Source organism: Rhipicephalus microplus, chromosome 4, assembly GCF_043290135.1.
Source record: "Rhipicephalus microplus isolate Deutch F79 chromosome 4, USDA_Rmic, whole genome shotgun sequence".
NCBI classification, from domain to species: Eukaryota; Metazoa; Arthropoda; class Arachnida; order Ixodida; family Ixodidae; genus Rhipicephalus; species Rhipicephalus microplus.
This window is the reverse complement of record NC_134703.1, coordinates 143,482,801-143,500,082: the sequence shown is the minus strand read 5'-3', so window position 1 is coordinate 143,500,082 and position 17,282 is coordinate 143,482,801. Positions and strand designations below refer to the sequence as shown.

Sequence of the window (17,282 nt, the reverse complement as noted above, 5' to 3'; positions counted from 1 at the left end):
GAGACAAGAAGAGAGCAGAGTGGATTAGGGGACAAACGGGGGTTAAGGATATCATAGTTGAAATAAAGAAGAGGAAATGGACATGGGCCGGGCATGTAGCGCGTAGACAAGATAACCGCTGGTCATTAAGGGTAACTAACTGAATTCCCAGAGAAGGGAAGTGGGTTAGGGGGAGACAGAAGGTTAGGTGGGCAGATGAGATTAAGAAGTTTGCGGGTATAAATTGGCAGCAGCATGCACAGGACCAGGTTAACTGGCGGAACATGTGAGAGGCCTTTGTCCTGCAGTGGACGTAGTCGGGCTGATGATGATGATGATGATGACGTTGGGTACGCGAGGTGAGGAGGTCGGAAAGAAGCAAAGGAAAGGGTAAGAGAAAAACATAGCCATGTATGGCGTTTGTAGGCGAGGTGTGGAGAAGGGAAGGGGGTAAAGGAAAGGCTAAACCAATGTAATTGCCATGTATTGCGTTGAGCATGTCCGGTGAGGAGCATGGAAAGAAGGAAAGGCTAAATATAAAAGGATGTATGGCGTTGGTCAGGCGGGGTGAAGAGGATGGAAAAGAGGGAAGAAAACGCTAAGGCAAAAGCATAGCCGTGTAGGCTAAATATAAAAGGATGTATGGCGTTGTTCAGGCGGGGTGAAGAGGATGGAAAAGAGGAAAGAAAACGCTAAGGCAAAAGCATAGCCGTGTATGGCGTTGGGCACGCGAGAGGAGGAGCATGGCGAAAAAGAAAGGCTAACTAAATAATAACAATGCATGGCGTTGGTCAGTTGGGGTGAGGAAGTTAGAAAGGGTCAAAGGAAATGCTAAAGCAAAAGCATAGCCATATCTATTGCGTTGGGCAGGCGAGGTGAGGAGAATGGAAAGGAGTGAAGGAAATGCTAAAGCAAAATCAGTGCTTCGTATTGCGATGGGCACACGACGTGAGGAGCATGGAACGAAGAAACGTCTAAACAAAAAATAACAATAAATGGCGCTGGTCAGGTGGGGTGAGGAGGATGAGAAAGAGGTAAGGAACGTTAAAGCAAAAGCATAGCCGTGTACGACGTTGGGCAGGCGGAACCATGTAAAACATATGCCTGGGTAGCAAGGAGGTGGGAAAGGCAAGTGAAGGTGAGAATAGAAAAAAAACGAATGACCAGTGTAAAGCATAGCAAAGTCATGTATGGTGTCACGCACGCAGAACCATTCTGGAATAGCCGTGTGTAGCAAGTGTGGGAAAGGAAGTGGGTGGAGGAGGAGTAAAAGGATGTTGTGGACACTAAAGGAAAAGAAGCGAGATGGTAAAGAGTAGCTGCTGTGTATAGTGTTGGCCAGGAATAATCACCCGAAGCGTAGACAAGCATAGCAAGGAGATGAGAAATTCATGGAGCGAGACGAAAACAGATATAAGGAGAGGTGATAGCAACGCACACCAAAACCACGTATGGCGTCCCACAGGCGGAACACAACGAAATTTGTTCATTCAAGTATCCTAAAGGTCTGAGAGCAGCACTAGGTAGAGGAGTTACAATGAATCGGTTGCAGTTACATGGCACCATTTTAATATAGCCTTTCATAGCCAGAGGTGGGAAGAGCACTGAGCGTGAAGACGAGCGATACGTGATTTATGAGCATAAAAAGAAAGAATTGAAATGTGAAAGCATAGCATGGTCATGTACGGCTTCAGGCAAAAAAAAAGACATTCAAAGCATAGTCATGTATGGCCAGGAGGTGGAAAGTGAGGATGAGGAGCTTGGATATTAGGAAGAGGCTGAGATAATGACCGCATAGCATTGCATGGCATTAGCCAGGCATAAACAAGTAGAGCACAGACATGTACACTAAAATTAGGAAAAAAGTAGTGAAGGTGAAAATGAAGAAAAGGCTAGGATAGGATAAAACATAGTATAGCTACATATGGTGTTAGGCAGAACTTCTATAGTAGAGCCAACTGTACCCTGAAAGAGAGAAGGGAAGGACGTTTGCTGAGGATGGAAAGAGATAGTAAGAGGGTAAAGCATGTGATAGCAATCTAGCACTTTTTTTCTGTTTTTAGGGGTTTAGCTCTTTAAGGCGTGGGTCGTGCGTCTCCTATACGTCTCAAAGCTTGTATAGCAAGTGAATGAGAAGCGTGGGAACGAATAAGAAGAGGAAGGGTGTATGCCGTCATCATGTGCTGCTGTACTATCACATCGTCACTTGGTGTCACTCACGAAAAACCATGTGTAACACAGGCAATCAGAGTAAGTGTGTGAGGAAGGGCAGTCATGGGCAGGAGAATCGGAAAGGAGAGAGAATATTTGTCTATGATTTACCATGGCGCTAAGACGGTTAAGTGAAATGATGGAAAGGGAGAGTGGTGTGGGAAAAAAAGTGAACAAAAAGGAGGAGGGGCGAGGGCCCCACTGCATTACAAATTGAGGCTCCCTTTTCCGCCAATGAGGTCTAGGAGGCTGCACGGTGGCAACGAAAGGGCATCCGAGCCTCGCTGAAAGAACGCAGACGCTTCAGCGGTGCTGACAGGTTGCGTTTGTCCTGCGTGCTTCTACTCGGGTGTGTCATCCCGAGCGCATTTCGATATCACATAATATTTTTTACCAACAGCCTGTCAAATACAGGCTCCTTAATTCCGTCGCTAAAGAATAGGTGACTTGCGGCTCCACATTTATTTAAACGTTGTTTCTGAGTGCAACTGCATAAAGGTTTGTGTGTGTGTGTGCGTGCGTGTGTGTGATTTGGCAAAACGTGAGCGAAAAAAAAATGTTGCCACGGATCACTGCAGGCCGTGCCCCAAATGTTGAGAAACTTCGATATTGTTTTGTAGGATGCTGTCCTGATAAGATTTGGCACTTCGAGTCAAGTGGTTGAGTTTTTTTTCTATAGCTTGTTTATGCATATCCAGAATACTAAAGCTACCTTTTCTCTCATGTGAGGCATGCGCACTAAGCATAACTCTCACAAGAATTTTAGTCTTCTGGAGTTGCAGAATAGGAACATTTCCGTATGTGGACATTGAACTGCGCGAATCATATTCTATAGTATTTGTATAGTATAGTCTTCTATAGTATTTTGTGGTTATTTACGAGGAATTTCGATGTGTCATATTTTAATAGGCACCACTGAATTTTCGTTTTGCATAAAGCAAAGCGCACATCTAAATAAGTTTATATTCCATTAGGTTCGTTGTCTTCTTGATGTTCAACGCAGAAATGGCGATTGCGATATAGTGTCATCTCTGCTCATTCCATGAAAGTATTCCTGCAGATGCAGCACATGCTAATGTTTCATTATCCCTAACATTATCTTTAGTAAAAGGACACATGTAAACGTTTCTGAATTTGTATCTACTTCCCTTCTGGAACGAAAAACTCTATTTCCCACTTTTTCAGGCATATAACGGGGCACATCAGAAAGGCCGCCTCAAGTTGGGAATCAAGTGATAGAAGCAATCCCTGCACCATCCTTTCCCGTCTGCTTCAAGAAGACAAGCTGAATTTTGCGGAAACTGTGACCTTTACCAGAGACATTATTCTCGGAGGCATCGAAACAGTAAGGCCCGAGTAATTATTCCTTTCGCGAAACAAAGCAGGCACGCCCAAAAAGATCAACTTCTTGTAAATGTTTAACAGTCGTGCATCCAAAACTTCAGTGTAATCGGCAATATCTTTGCGTAACCATGTATGTATGTATGTATGTATGTATGTATGTATGTATGTATGTATGTATGTATGTATGTATGTATGTATGTATGTATGTATGTATGTATGTATGTATGTATGTATGTATGTGTGTATGTATGTATGTATGTATGTATGCATGTATGTATGTATGTATGTATGTATGTATGTATGTATGTATGTATGTATGTATGTATGTATGTATGTATGTATGTATGTATGTATGTATGTATGTATGTATGTATGTATGTATGTATGTATGTATTTATGTATGTATGTACGACCGATGGCATGTATTTCGCAGGTGCTCCTAACTAAGCCTGGTAAAAACAATTTGAGATGACACAATGTTTACTGAGGTGCCTTGATGGCCTATGTGTTGATGGTTGCATTTCTCCATCATTTTTACAGGTTGCTTTAGTGGTCACAGCTTGTTTGCAGCATTTGGCAAGGCACCCAGATGCTCAAGTAAAGGCTCGCACTGAGGTCGCCGCTGTATTTGCAGAAGATGTCACTGACTTTCAACCGGAGCATGTCGACCGTTTACCTTACCTGAACGCTTGCGTGAAAGAAAGCATGCGGTAGGTCGCACAGCCGTTTTTTTTTTTTTTTTTTTGAACGGCGTATATTTTCAAAGAATGCCGAATGCTGAAAATGAAAACGACGCAATGTGCTAGCTCATATGAATGTAAATTCTAACAGGATTACAGTACCCGTGTTCTTTTTGCATGAAAAAAAAAGAACCCAAAACAAAAAAGTTAAGACAGCTTAGAACTAGTGTTGCCAATCCCGAAACAGCAGCCTAAATGGGTGGTTTTAGTTTTTGTGTTTCTCTCGTCCTCTATTCTCTCCCTTTATTTTAAATCTTTCTTTTCTAAGATTTTTTTACTATTTCTTTCTTTTCCATTTCTTCCTGCGCCAATTTCTTTTGTAAATTTTTATATGAACTATTTTTCAATATTTCACCTCTTCTTTCTACTTCGGTTCTTACGGTCTTTTTCATGCCAGCTCTTTTTTATTTCTCTAACTCTGTGTATTCTCCTTCGTTGTTTTACTTTACGTTTTGTCTCTATATGCTCCTTGGTGTGTTCCTGGGTCATTTTCATTCTCTCTCTTGTTCTGTGTGCACTCTAAACTCTCTCAAGCAGATTAGTTTTGGAATTGCACGCCGGACAAAACGGCATAGGGCGAGAGAACGTGCACGACGGACAGGTCTCAGGAGCAAAGTTGAAGATGAAGAAGACGACGAACAGAGGGCGCGCTGTCGAGTTGTTGCGTTGCACGCACTGCAAGAACACAGTTAAGTAATGCTGATAATGACATTCTAGTGGTACTGACATTGTGAACTGCCACTTTAAGACACTTGAAAAGAATTCTAGGAATGCGCAAGGAAGTCGAAACAGGAAATGTTTGACTGAGAAATAAGAGCAAGTTGTACTACCACGATAAGTATACAGCAAATTAGACAAGTCCAAAAAATTAGCCGGTATTTGAATATTAGCGGTTTGCAGAAACATTGACCCCTTAATTGAACAGATAGTGAAGCAGCTATCTTAATCACTTCGAATTACCCGCTCCGGACTTTACTGCGTTGAGTCATTGTCTTTTACAGAGGTGGCGCCACAGTCCCGCTAGAAGCGTGGACAATGTTCATCAAAAAGGTTTTTCAAGCAGATTTATTTCGGAATTGAGTGACAATTCTATAAGCGGTATTCTTTCTTCTGGCCATAGATAATGAGTGCAGCATTCTTTAGTGAATGGACTAGAACAAATATAAACGTTCATAAAAATTATTTGGCATCACGGTTGGCGCTGGGCCCTCTCCCGTTGTCGAGAAAATTTTTTTTCACAATATTTTCTCGCTCCATAAAACGCGGGCCTTGGAAAGCGCGACACATTTTCCTTTCGTACTTGTAAGATGACAAAAGTAAGTGTCACTTCAAGCTACGTTCTAGTGTTTGAGCACAGCGAATGAGCTAACCTGCACGTTATTGCGCGAGCAAATGCTGGATGCCCTTTATGGCCTCTTGTAGTAGTCGAGAACCGCAGACTACGGGTGTGTCTTTTCTTTGTATTGCATCAACAATGTGTTTGTGTAGAATTTTGAAGCACCTTACCTTTGTTCCACGCTTACTTGCCCATGTCAGGTTGACTCCAGCGGTACCAGGAATCGTACGAAAGCTGAATCACGACACCATTCTCTCAGGCTACCTCATTCCCGCTAAGGTACGTATTCGTACTTTTTAACTTACGATGACATGCGGTTCTTTACGCGCAGATGGGCTTGCCTTAATGCGCAAATTAAGTTGATTTCGCTGAATTAACCATAGGCCTGTTTGTAGAGAATGAGTGAAGCAGGTAAGTCTAGGAATAAACTCTGTTCGTTTGCGGTAGTCGTAGCGACGTGTTGTCTTTAGGCGGTGGTGAGCCTTGATTGTTCCTACGTCAGCGCAGGGCAAGCACAGAAAAGGTGCTGGGGGATCTCGGAGTCACCGCAACGTTTGCGTTGCATGATATAAAAGGCGCTCAACCTCCTCTGAGATTTGCGTTCGGAATCAACGATATGCGAAGCATGCGGAGTGAAGGGTATTGTGTAGTATTTTTTTGTTGCGGAAACATTACAAGATGACGCTGAACATATGTAAAAATGTTGTGTGCACAGACATATGTTCAACAGTCGCAGACGTTTTATATAACCAGTTGTTTACACTTGCCTGACAATGCCAACAGCAACATGAGTATAAGCAACACCAGTTGTTCGGAATAAGAAGAGCGGGCCCGCAGAAAGTGTGCTGCCTCCTGCTTCTTTTTGTTAAGGACAACGTTAATATATATATATATATATATATATATATATATATATATATATATATATATATATATATATATATATATATATCATCATCATCATCATCAGCCTGACTACGTCCACTGCAGGACAAAGGCCTCTCCCATGTTCCGCCAGTTAACCCGGTCCTGTGCTTGCTGCTTCCAATTTATACCCGCAAACTTCTTAATCTCATCTGCCCACCTAACCTTCTGTCTCCCCCTAACCCGCTTCCCTTCTCTGGGAATCCAGTCAGTTACCCTTAATGACCAGCGGTTATCCTGTCTACGCGCTACATGCCCTGCCCATGTCCATTTCTTCTTCTTGATATATATATATATATCATTCTTCTTGATATATATATATATATATATATATATATATATATATATATATATATATATATATATATACATACATATATATAATGTCTGGGGTATAATGGTGACTGCAATGGAGAAAATGCTCGAATAGCCTTCAGATAATTGCTATCGCAATAAAATGAGGATGTAGTACCACGATTGGTGAAAGCTTTTAAACGGTAGCAATGACAGAAACACCGTCATCTCTTCGGCTTCATTCACACAGTGACGTGGGCTTGCTTACATCTCTCTGTGTGCCTCCTGAAAAAACATAACAGACATAAACAGGAGGAGAATACATGGTGCTATAAGTTGTCAACAGCTTTTGTCAACACACACACGCAGTTCCCTCGCAACAAGGCTGACAGTGCTGTAAGGCGCTGACTTTTTGAACAGCTTAAAATTTTATGCATATACGATAATGAAGTGTTTGCCCATCTGTTGTGCAATACAAAATACATAATGAAATTATAGCATGAAAGTGCCGCATAAACTCAAAACGAAAAGCTCTGGCGGTAGTCGGCTCGAAACTTATGATCTGTAGCGTGGAAACCCACCGACAGGATAATCATGGACGCTTCCAGAATATCAATATATATATATATAAGTCAAATGAACGTAATCAATTGAACAGATGAATACGCCAACGACGTTCATAGCTTTGCTGGCGCCATCAAAGGTTTTAGCGCTGGTCGCCAGGCCGCAAGGCCACTATGTGAGGCGTCGTAAAAAATGGGAGGGCTGCATCAAGCCGATAATGGTGACAGTGAAAGATAATGGCTTCCGCTAATTGGTACATCATGACGAACACAATACTGGAGCATTCACAGTTAAAGAGAGACTCACGCAGGGAGGGGGGGGGGGTGCTAATGCAGGTGACGAGCGCCATTAGAAACATTTTGTTGAGCGCCTGCACAGACACTGCGCGTGATACGGCCTGCCATTGCAAATGCCTGGCAGTCTGTGTCCGTATTGGGCTGGTACGGGCACCCAACCAAATATGTCTAATGTACATGGTGAGGATGTACGTGCCGCGATGCCTCAGCTTGCTTGGTGAGGTGGGCTGCAACAGTGCTTGAAACGCTGCATGCGCCTCAGCGCAGCCGTGAGACGGGTGAAATCGACCGCGGTCGCACTCGAACGTTGTCGAATGGCTCCATACAGCGCGTCCGGGGATGAGCACATAGCAGTTAAGTATAGAGTGCGAAGTGAAGATCAATGACACATAATTACGTACTAAACACTAGCAAAACAATGAAATACTTAGAAAAAAATAGCAGCATATCCACGGAGTGAATGATGGGGAGTGGGGCGAAGCATTCGCCCGTCCATTCGTTCTTGCTTCCGTCCGTTCCTGCGTATGTCTGTGTAACCGTCCATGCGTCCATCCACCCGTCCGTGCGTGCGTCTGTTCGTGCGTCCGTCCCTGCGTTCGTCCATGCATCCGCGCCTGCGTCCGTTCATGCGTCCATCCATGCATCTGTCTGTGTGTTCGTTCGTCCATCTATTCAGCACTCCAAGTACCACCATCTCGCATCTTTTCATCATATATTCTCCATATAGAAGCACCGCCATCCAGCGGACATTTCAAAGACTAAACGACAGGTGGCACATGCACACTTTCTTACGGCTTGCGCTTCGGGTTTACTTGCCACCTTTAACCACCTCGAGTTCATGGTATATACTAGTTCACTGTATTCATGGCTATGCGGCCCAACGCTCGCTAAACCTTTCTAAAACCAAGGAGGTTACACCCAGCGAGTATAACGTAGCAACCCTTTCTTGTCAGATCGTGCTCAATGTACATGCCAATAGCTGCTAAAGGGGATCGCAGCGTGTGCATTACCTAAAGGCCGAATGCTCGTGTCTCTCATTCCCCCTTAGCAGCCATTAACATGTGCATTGCGCACTATCTTTTATTGTTCAACAACGCACAGAAGAAATCTCTCACCGGAACCACCTTGGAGGTCAAAATCGGAAGGACCGCTATTTCGGCTATGTGCCACTGGTGGTTGAGTACTACGAGGGACGCACAAGCCACGCCATAAGGAGCTTCGCCCCTAAAACTTCCCAAAAATTTGGGGGACCCTTAATCTTCGCCTTTAAGAGTTGAACGAGCTGGGGAAATGTGGCCCCTATAGTTACGCGATTCAACCACTAAGTGCATACCTATTATTATGTTTTGTTACACACACACATACACACACGCACGCACGCACACACACAGTTGATTGTACCAGAGCGCGCGTGCGAAAGGTACATACTGGTTTTTGATCTAAATCAAGAGTAGAATGGCCTTCAAGATACACGCCACGCGCTCGCCAACTCGGAGGCCATATAAAGAGTCTCGCAGTGCCTGACAGATGACAGGAAATTATCTAGCGTTTCCTGCTTGCTTGCTCAATGCCTCTGGAAAGGCATGTTATGTTTTCCGCTAGATGGACACAGTTGTCCAGTTTTAGAGCTGTTTGAAAGTTCCTGTGTGTTTTTAGGGGTGATGGGTGCCCTATCCCGGCCTTTTTCGACGTAGTTTGAGTGCCTCCCAATTGCGCCTACAAATTGCCAAATGGGCTTGTTTTCGTCGTGACACCTGTCGAACAAAATGCGTTAAGGAGACTCCTTCCACTACATGTTATTTATGTAGTGTTTTTTTCGTAGCAGCTGCAATTAGCATCGTGGCTTTGTGGTAGGGCACCTGCTTGCCACGCGAATAGCCCGGGTTCGGCCATTATCGGGACCGAACATTGTATTCTTTTCTTTATCAATTTTTCGCTCATGAACAATTTTTACCTCATACCCAATGGTGTCGACCTCCATGGCGGGATTTCTGCGACACGAGCTCTCCAACGCTATCGCGTGAACACAGGAGAGAAACAGCGAGACAAGGGCGACTGAAGCTCCGCTGTCTTGACGGCTTTAACGGGGGAGATAGGGCTGCCTAATTTGTTGTAAATATTAATGCAATATTACGACATAAATGAAAATCAAGTAAGGTGGACACAACATTACTCTTGCAGTGGCGGGTCCCTGATCTCGAACTTTCGAATTACGGGTTTGAAGCTCTATCAGCTGAGCTACTATAGCAGGCGTTCCACTGAATCATTGGGTTCATTAGCAAAATCTTCCGCTGCATAACGCGAAGGTTTAGGGTTTGCGACCCTGTAACTTCCAAAAGGCGTCTTTCTGGTTGGGTGCCTGTTCACTTTTGCAATGCAGTGCGTCTGTGAGCAGTTGTGTATGCGTAAATATAAAGCATACAGCAAGTACTTGGCTCGGGGCTTCTGACACTGCATTAGTGGAATAAAAACAGAAAACAAATGAAGCTGCTTCATTGCGCTTCATTAGGATCGCTCACCACTCAGATCAACACTGCTGCTCGGTCATGCATTCTAATGCGGGTAGTAGTGGCCGTGAACAAAAGGACTTTTCCTTCTTTGTTTTTACTTTAATGCAGAAAACTGAAAATAACATGGTGCCTCACTTTAAAAATTCACCTTGTTGCAAGTGTCCTCATTAGTATAACAGAATAAGTAGACAAGATGAACCCAGTGAGAGACGTGAAATATACTTACAGATTTATAATTTCCCGTAGAATTTGAGAGAGATAACGGGACGTGGGATGAACTTTTTTAAGGACTATAGCTCTTTATTACAGCTCTTTTTCAGCTTCAATAATGGATAATCAAGATTTAGTGTGCTTGCTCGCATGATGAGAGCTCCATATTTCTTTTTTTGATGGTTTCAATGTTCTTAATTTTTTTGCAGACAACAATATACCTCCAAACCCTGGTGGCCAGCCAACTAGACAACCATTTCAGTAAGCCAGAGGAGTTCCAGCCTGAGCGGTGGTTATCGAACGAAGAAAGAGCTGATGACTGGGTCCACCAAGCTTCCGCCTCCTTGCCTTTCGGTGCTGGGAAGAGACCTTGTCTCGGCAGGAGAATAGCCGAGTTTGAAATATTTATTATTCTGTCTAAGGTATGAAACATATCCTTTTTAAGCAAGGTGAAAATACACAGTTTGGGTGTAACGTGATCCGAACTATTCAACAGCGATGGGCCTACTCTAACATACTTGTGCTTGAAAGCAGCAAGATATTTTCAACCACAAATAAATTCCCGCTCATAATTGCCACTTGAGGCAGTTGTTTTGAGTAAAGTACCTCTCTGCAAATAATCTAGTGTGCACTTTATGGTTACAGGGTTAACACAACAAAGACGGAAGACGAAAGGGACACAGACGCGCTGTAACCTTAAAGTGCATCCGAACCAACCAGCCCAACTATCCGTAATAATGCAATGTATTGTGGAACTGGCTGTCAATGATTTTTTTATGTGTGATAACAACCATAAAAGATAAGTATACACGGCTACAGCCCCTCTTGGCAGCCCTGTGGAATCTACAGAGGTGAAGCGCATGCCTGCTACCATGTTTTAAGTTTCACAATAATTTAGCCAAATTTACTAACAATTTTCTTGATTTCTTTTACCTGAAATGAATTCCGCTTTTATTTAACGAGGCTCAAACATTTCTGAAAAGTTGTAGGTAAAATATATTTATCGTTCACGCTGCAAGAATACTTTATTTTCCCTTCCATTTCTCAGACAGCACAGCCTTTTGAGCACAACGGCTTTTATAAGTAAACATGTCATCCATAACCTTGTGGGTTAGTGTGCAGCCACAAACGTGCTGTGATGCTCTCCAACAAATATTTAGTTTTATTATGACGCTAGTTTATACTTTTAACCATCTCAATGTTTGTATCATTCACATATGTCTATACTTTTTTTTACTTGCCCACCATGCAAGGAAGCATATCCTTAGTACTTGCATAGCAACATGATTCTGTGGAAACCCCGCCTCCCTAGCATTCGCTTCAATGACAAGAAAAGTGGTCGCGGAGAAATCTGGCTTCTCTTTATACTAAAAACGACACCTTAAGACGTGGTTGGGGACCATGTGGAAATGTAAAGTAAACACATCAAGTGGACACCAGCGGTATTCCCTGTTGCAAATGCAAAACCTGGCATGCTGTCACAAAAGGTGTGTGATAACTACGCTATTTTCCGCATCCGGTTTTTGTAATAGTGTACCATCCTTCAGAAAATTCTGCAGAATATATTGCCGTGCCCGCTCTATGCTGAATAATAGCAGATGCCTGCTCCCGCGCTCGCTGTCTCCTATAGAAAAAAATGGCAGCATATCCACGGGGTCAATGATGGAAAGTGGGGCGAAGCATCTGTCCGTCCATTCGTTCTTGCTTCCGTCCATCCATGCGTCCGTCTGTGTGACAGTCCGTGCGTCCATCCGCCCATCCGTGCGTGCGTCTGTTCATGCGTCCGCACGTCCATCCGTGCGTCCACCCCTGCGTCCGTCCCTGCGTCCGTCCATGCGTCCTTCCGTCTGTGCAGCCATCGCACAGCTCAACAACGCACAGGGGAAATCTCCCACCGGCACGACCTTGCAGGTCAATACGTAAGACTGGTTACGCACTACGACGAAGGACGAACGCGTGTCACTTTAAGGGGCTTCGCCCATAAAAAAGAGATCTTCCGATTATGCGTTTGGCTCTTGCTCATGCTGGTGCAGAAAACGGACAGGTTGCTCTTGTAGTGAACGTCTTGGTTGCTTGTTTACAGTGTATCGCTACAATATGTTATTTCTTATTGCTTACAATAATGATACCAAACAAATAAGAAGCAGGGAAGGAAGAAGAAGAATAGAGAAGGCAGGGAGGTTAACCAGGCACATGCCCACTTTGCTACGCTATGCTGGGGCAATGGGAAACGGGAGTATAAAAATGAGAGGGAGAGGCGAAAGAGTTGGAAAATAAAGGAGACAATTTTCAATATATGGGCTGACGCTTATGCAGCTGTGGTGCTATGCATAAATCAAAGGGGATCACGTCATCACGTATTACTCAGAAGCCGCTATAGAGCTTTGACTGCCTTGTGTACCGATGAACGATGAGGAAGCTGCTCCAGTGGCATCTGCACAGAGTGTAGAAGACAAGTAAAGTGTAGCGGATGTCATTAGACGTAATTTTAATGTCAGCGTGAATAAAGAAAAGTGGAAAAAAGAAACCTTACCATCGACAGCAGCAATAGTATTATACAATACGAATACGTATTTCAATAATAATTTACAATAACGTTGTTCGTGACAAAAAAATGGTCCATCAAAGCTAAACTTCTTTCCTGCCTATATATTCTCATTAAAGGTCACGCTCAATGAATAGAAAAAATAACCACTGAATCACAGCGCAAATTGTTAAACAAGTAGTTCTTTTTACCTTCTGACTTTGTTCCAGTACCAAATGAGTCGTAAATCTTTGCAACTATTTGTGAATTCTTTCCGCGCATAGCCAATACTCTCTTGAAACATACTTCTCAGCTGCGAGTAGAAATCAGGTGCCGGTAAGATTGTTTGCAAACGCTTAAGTAGAAAACAACTTGTTTCATTCATAGTAGCTTTGCTGTCTTATACTTTCATCAGAATTTATCATTCACAAAATCGCTCAGCGGGAATACGCTACCATGACTGTGCACAGTGCAATGCAAGATGGTCGACGAATGCTCGAAGGTTGCACTGTTGCACCGTAAATAGACACCAAAAATTGATCTATACTTTTTTGAGGGAGAAGAAAAGTTTATAACGGCACAGCCAGGTAGTGTAATTTAGTTTCCGGTGGTTATAAAGGTGATTTTGAGGCTACTTATGCAGTAGTGCCAATAAAGACGCTACATAATAGCACAGATTTCTAGGTTTCTATATGGCCGCCACGCACTTCGACTATATGAACTCACTTTTCTTTTCTGTGTTCTAGGTCTTGCTTAAATACAGTATTGAACACCAGCACCCAAATGTAGGATTCTACGAGAAAATATACATGATCCCAAAGGGACCAACACGATTCTGCTTCAAACCAATCAACGACCTTGAAAATCCAAAATGAAGCCGATAATGAATATGTTCCTGATATATCTTATCGTATTTCATATCCTATATTACTGTACTTCAACACTGATGCAATAAATTATAGTTAAGATTCTGTGCCACGATCAGCAAATGTGGGAATATCGTGGGTGGAAAGATCACTTGCCGTGGGCAGGAACCAAACCTGCGATTTTCGAATAACGACCTTCGAAGGTTACAGATTTATGGTGGTTTTGGGACGTTAAACCTCAGACATCAATAATATCAATCAGGTCGCAGGTTTGGTTTCCTGCCCACGGCCACTTCTTTAATAATGTTCATTAAGCATTCGATTACTCCTGTAAATGTGCGTTTTACGTTCGTGCTACATGCCGATTCCTCTGACGGAGGAATCGGCAGGTAATCGTGTTTTTTTTTTTTCAGGGAGTGATTGCAGTTATATTGTTTCATAAGTATCACACTTTCTTGCATATATTCAGGCTTCCGTGTAATATAATTTGCCTTATTTGCCTAATACTGTGCCTGGAGCATGCAAATATTAATAATATTGATATAGTTATAATACTTTGTGACTTTTTTATCAACTTCTCATCCTTTTTTCTTTACAAATGTATAATTTGTGGTGTTCGGGGGGTTAATACATTGTTTACATTTGTTTACATTCATTGTATTTGTATCAAAATTTCTTGGAGGGCCCAGGCACCGGCACAAATACACATATAAAAAAGGTGTAAACAAAATTTTTTTCCGGAAGAACAAATTGTGGGTGATTATAACGTTAAACTATCCCTCGTTGCTTCGTTTTGAAATAGTTGTTAGCTGTATATTGAACTGAATTGAGTTAATTGCGCAACAAGGTTCCGAGGAAACAAGGCGTAAAAGCTGCACCGAGCAGCTTATGGGGAACCTTGAGCGAATATTGGTGTAAACAGTCTTTGACATGCACACAACACCAGCTTGTTACGCGAGGCAACAAAGGACGCGAAAATGACTTAACGCGTAATAACCACTTATGCACCACCACGTAAAAAATAAGAGCATAAACTGTTTTCGATAAGGCATATTGTTTGCCATAGGTTCTTCAGCATTTCAAATTTTCCGTGTCCCACAAAATTGATTGCCTGTTGCATGACGTCACGAAGCCGGAGAGCATCTTCTTCTAAATGCAATTCAAGTAGGCTAGCTGCCAATGACACAAGGAGCGGCTACGTACAGCAGCTGTCGAAATGGATTATGAGTTCAATAAACTATTTCCACAAGCACCATAACGGTGCTTAGTAGTTTGTGAGCGTATACATCTCTGTGAGCTCATCCTTGCTGAAAGACAGGGGGATAGAGAGAAATAAGCAGCAGCGCTGTGTGTGCTCATTTTCTGTCTGAGATTTATTTTGAACTGTAAAGGACATTTCAAGTTAAGTCAACACGAACTAGCCCTATTCCTAACTAAGCCTCCATAGTGTGAAAAACTTCGGTATTTAACCTTCTCCCTGGTCCGGTGGGTCACGTTGTGGGCAAGCCTAAAAGCTGAGCTTCCTACTGAGCTCGAGTCTACTGCTCTAATTGTGGCCACTTTGCAAGCTGCCGCTATCACTCCAAGTTACCACAAGCAAGGCCGATCAGGTTCGTCATAGACTAAAGCGGAAATAATTTGCGGCCTTTCAGTACGGAAAACCTTAAATATCCGAAACTATTCGTCACACTCGTATGCTCAAGACAGCTTCGACAGAGCAGCGGTGATGGCACATCCTTTTTGAAGACAATTATTTTCCGGAAGCAGTAAATGCTTACGCCGGTCTATAAAGAGTTTGCTCGTTCCCATCCGTAACTGCATAGAAGTTACAGCAGAATAAAAGCATGAACAAGTGATGTAATATAACAGGGCCCCTGTTCAGCGCTTGCCTGCTCGGAAATACTTCAGGACAAGACGCGAAAGCGTTGCAAAGGCGACCCGCACCGCAAAGAGCCTACAAGAAAAATCATCACAGCAGAAATTTTATGAAAATTTCGCTCTGTTGTAACATTGCCTCGTAACATTGTCATTCTTCCGTAAGAACGAAATTGAGTGATTACTATTGTGACGGAAAACTTTGCCTTACTTGTTACTTTCCCCGGCGTGAAGTCACGAGATACCATGGTGCACACGGTAAAAAGTGGGAAGAAGGGCTCAGCCCCCTTCCCCCCACTTTTTCTTAGTGGGGGGCTAGCACTCCCCTTACCTTCCGACTGATACGCCTATGTCTGCAGATAATAAAGGCCAATGTTATCGGCTTCCTTGCTGCAACGTCGCCGATGCGTGGGACCAAGTCACTCGTGCTTTAAAGACGATAGTCTTTCTTGGGGACCTTAGAGAAAAAAATTTCGGTCTATCTGTCTGTACATTTGTCTGTTTGTCCTCCCTTAACGATACCTCAAATGGCACTGAACGGCCGACCCCATCTGCAGCGCGCACCAATATTGCTCAAGGTTCAGCGTTCATAGCTGTGCAATTGTCAATTAAAAAGCACTTATTGCGCACATCTGAGGTGCTATAACAGCCCGTCAATGTTTTGCATGTGTGCCTTTATACTAGAAGAGGCCCCCTCTAGCTCTAAAGACTGTAGCGTTTATTGCGCTGTGCCGACAGTGCAACGCGATGCTCAAAAAAGTAAGTGTTTCCAACGCTTTGCTACGACGACACAGTGGTGGCGCCTGCCCGGCGCTTTGCGTTCTACACCTTATCACCTCCGAGACAGGTGCGCATTTTTCTCCGTGGGCGCGCACGGCTTTGTTTTCGAAGATAACTGCCAGATGGCGCTCGTGTCTAACGTGCCTTGGTGTGGTCAATCGCCTCCGCTGCACGCTCGAGGCACTCTAACGCAGCGCCTCTGGAATACCAATCACTGATTTTCTTGCGCAGAACATCAAACAAACGTTTTGTTCACTCTTTCCAGACGCAAGACTATCGTCTTTCGACGACATTTGCAGTGTAATATGCAGGTTCGGGCCAATTTTTTGTAAGGTTAACCTCGTGATTGCATTGAGTGAGTAGTCAGTTTCAAAGATGCTGCTGTTTCATTAGGATTCGGGCAACAGCTTGTCCCATTCACATGACCCTGTACCCTTTTAGCAGTTTGTCACGCAGGCTCATTGCTGCTCGCACTTTAGTGGCCCGTATTTTGATGTAGTGCAGCAGTGCTTTACGCAGTACATGACATCTCACGCCAAGACATCTCCTGACAAATCGGTTGATTTGTTAAAAGCAAAAAGCTTTCGTGAAGTGCCCTGCTAGCCATCCTTCCGACCGAGGAATTCACTGTGCGAAAAATGGCATTTGAGCAGTAAAAATAACGTAAGCTCTTGTGTAAAATGAATATGAAAGTGTTGTATTCTAATTTTTATGAAGTCGGCATAATTGCTCACTTTACGAGCTCGACATTCTGATATTTAAACAGACAAACGAAGGCTGCGTTGTAGCTACCACACTAAGAACAAACTAAACAAATCGTAGATTGGGC

General features: G+C 43.4%; 1 protein-coding gene across 1 annotated transcript in view; it reads left to right on the top strand.

Moving 5' to 3' along the window:
- The window catches only part of LOC119171478 (putative cytochrome P450 49a1), a 47,224-nt gene extending 33,314 nt beyond the window's left edge, over positions 1–13,910 (top strand). The window contains exons 5-9 of the mRNA XM_037422281.2: positions 3,376–3,535; positions 4,075–4,244; positions 5,811–5,889; positions 10,618–10,830; positions 13,679–13,910. Of these exons, the coding sequence (XP_037278178.2) occupies positions 3,376–3,535; positions 4,075–4,244; positions 5,811–5,889; positions 10,618–10,830; positions 13,679–13,807 (751 nt within the window). The 3' untranslated portion in view covers positions 13,808–13,910. The remainder of the gene's footprint in view (positions 1–3,375; positions 3,536–4,074; positions 4,245–5,810; positions 5,890–10,617; positions 10,831–13,678) is intronic.
- The last annotated feature ends 3,372 nt before the right edge of the window (positions 13,911–17,282 follow it).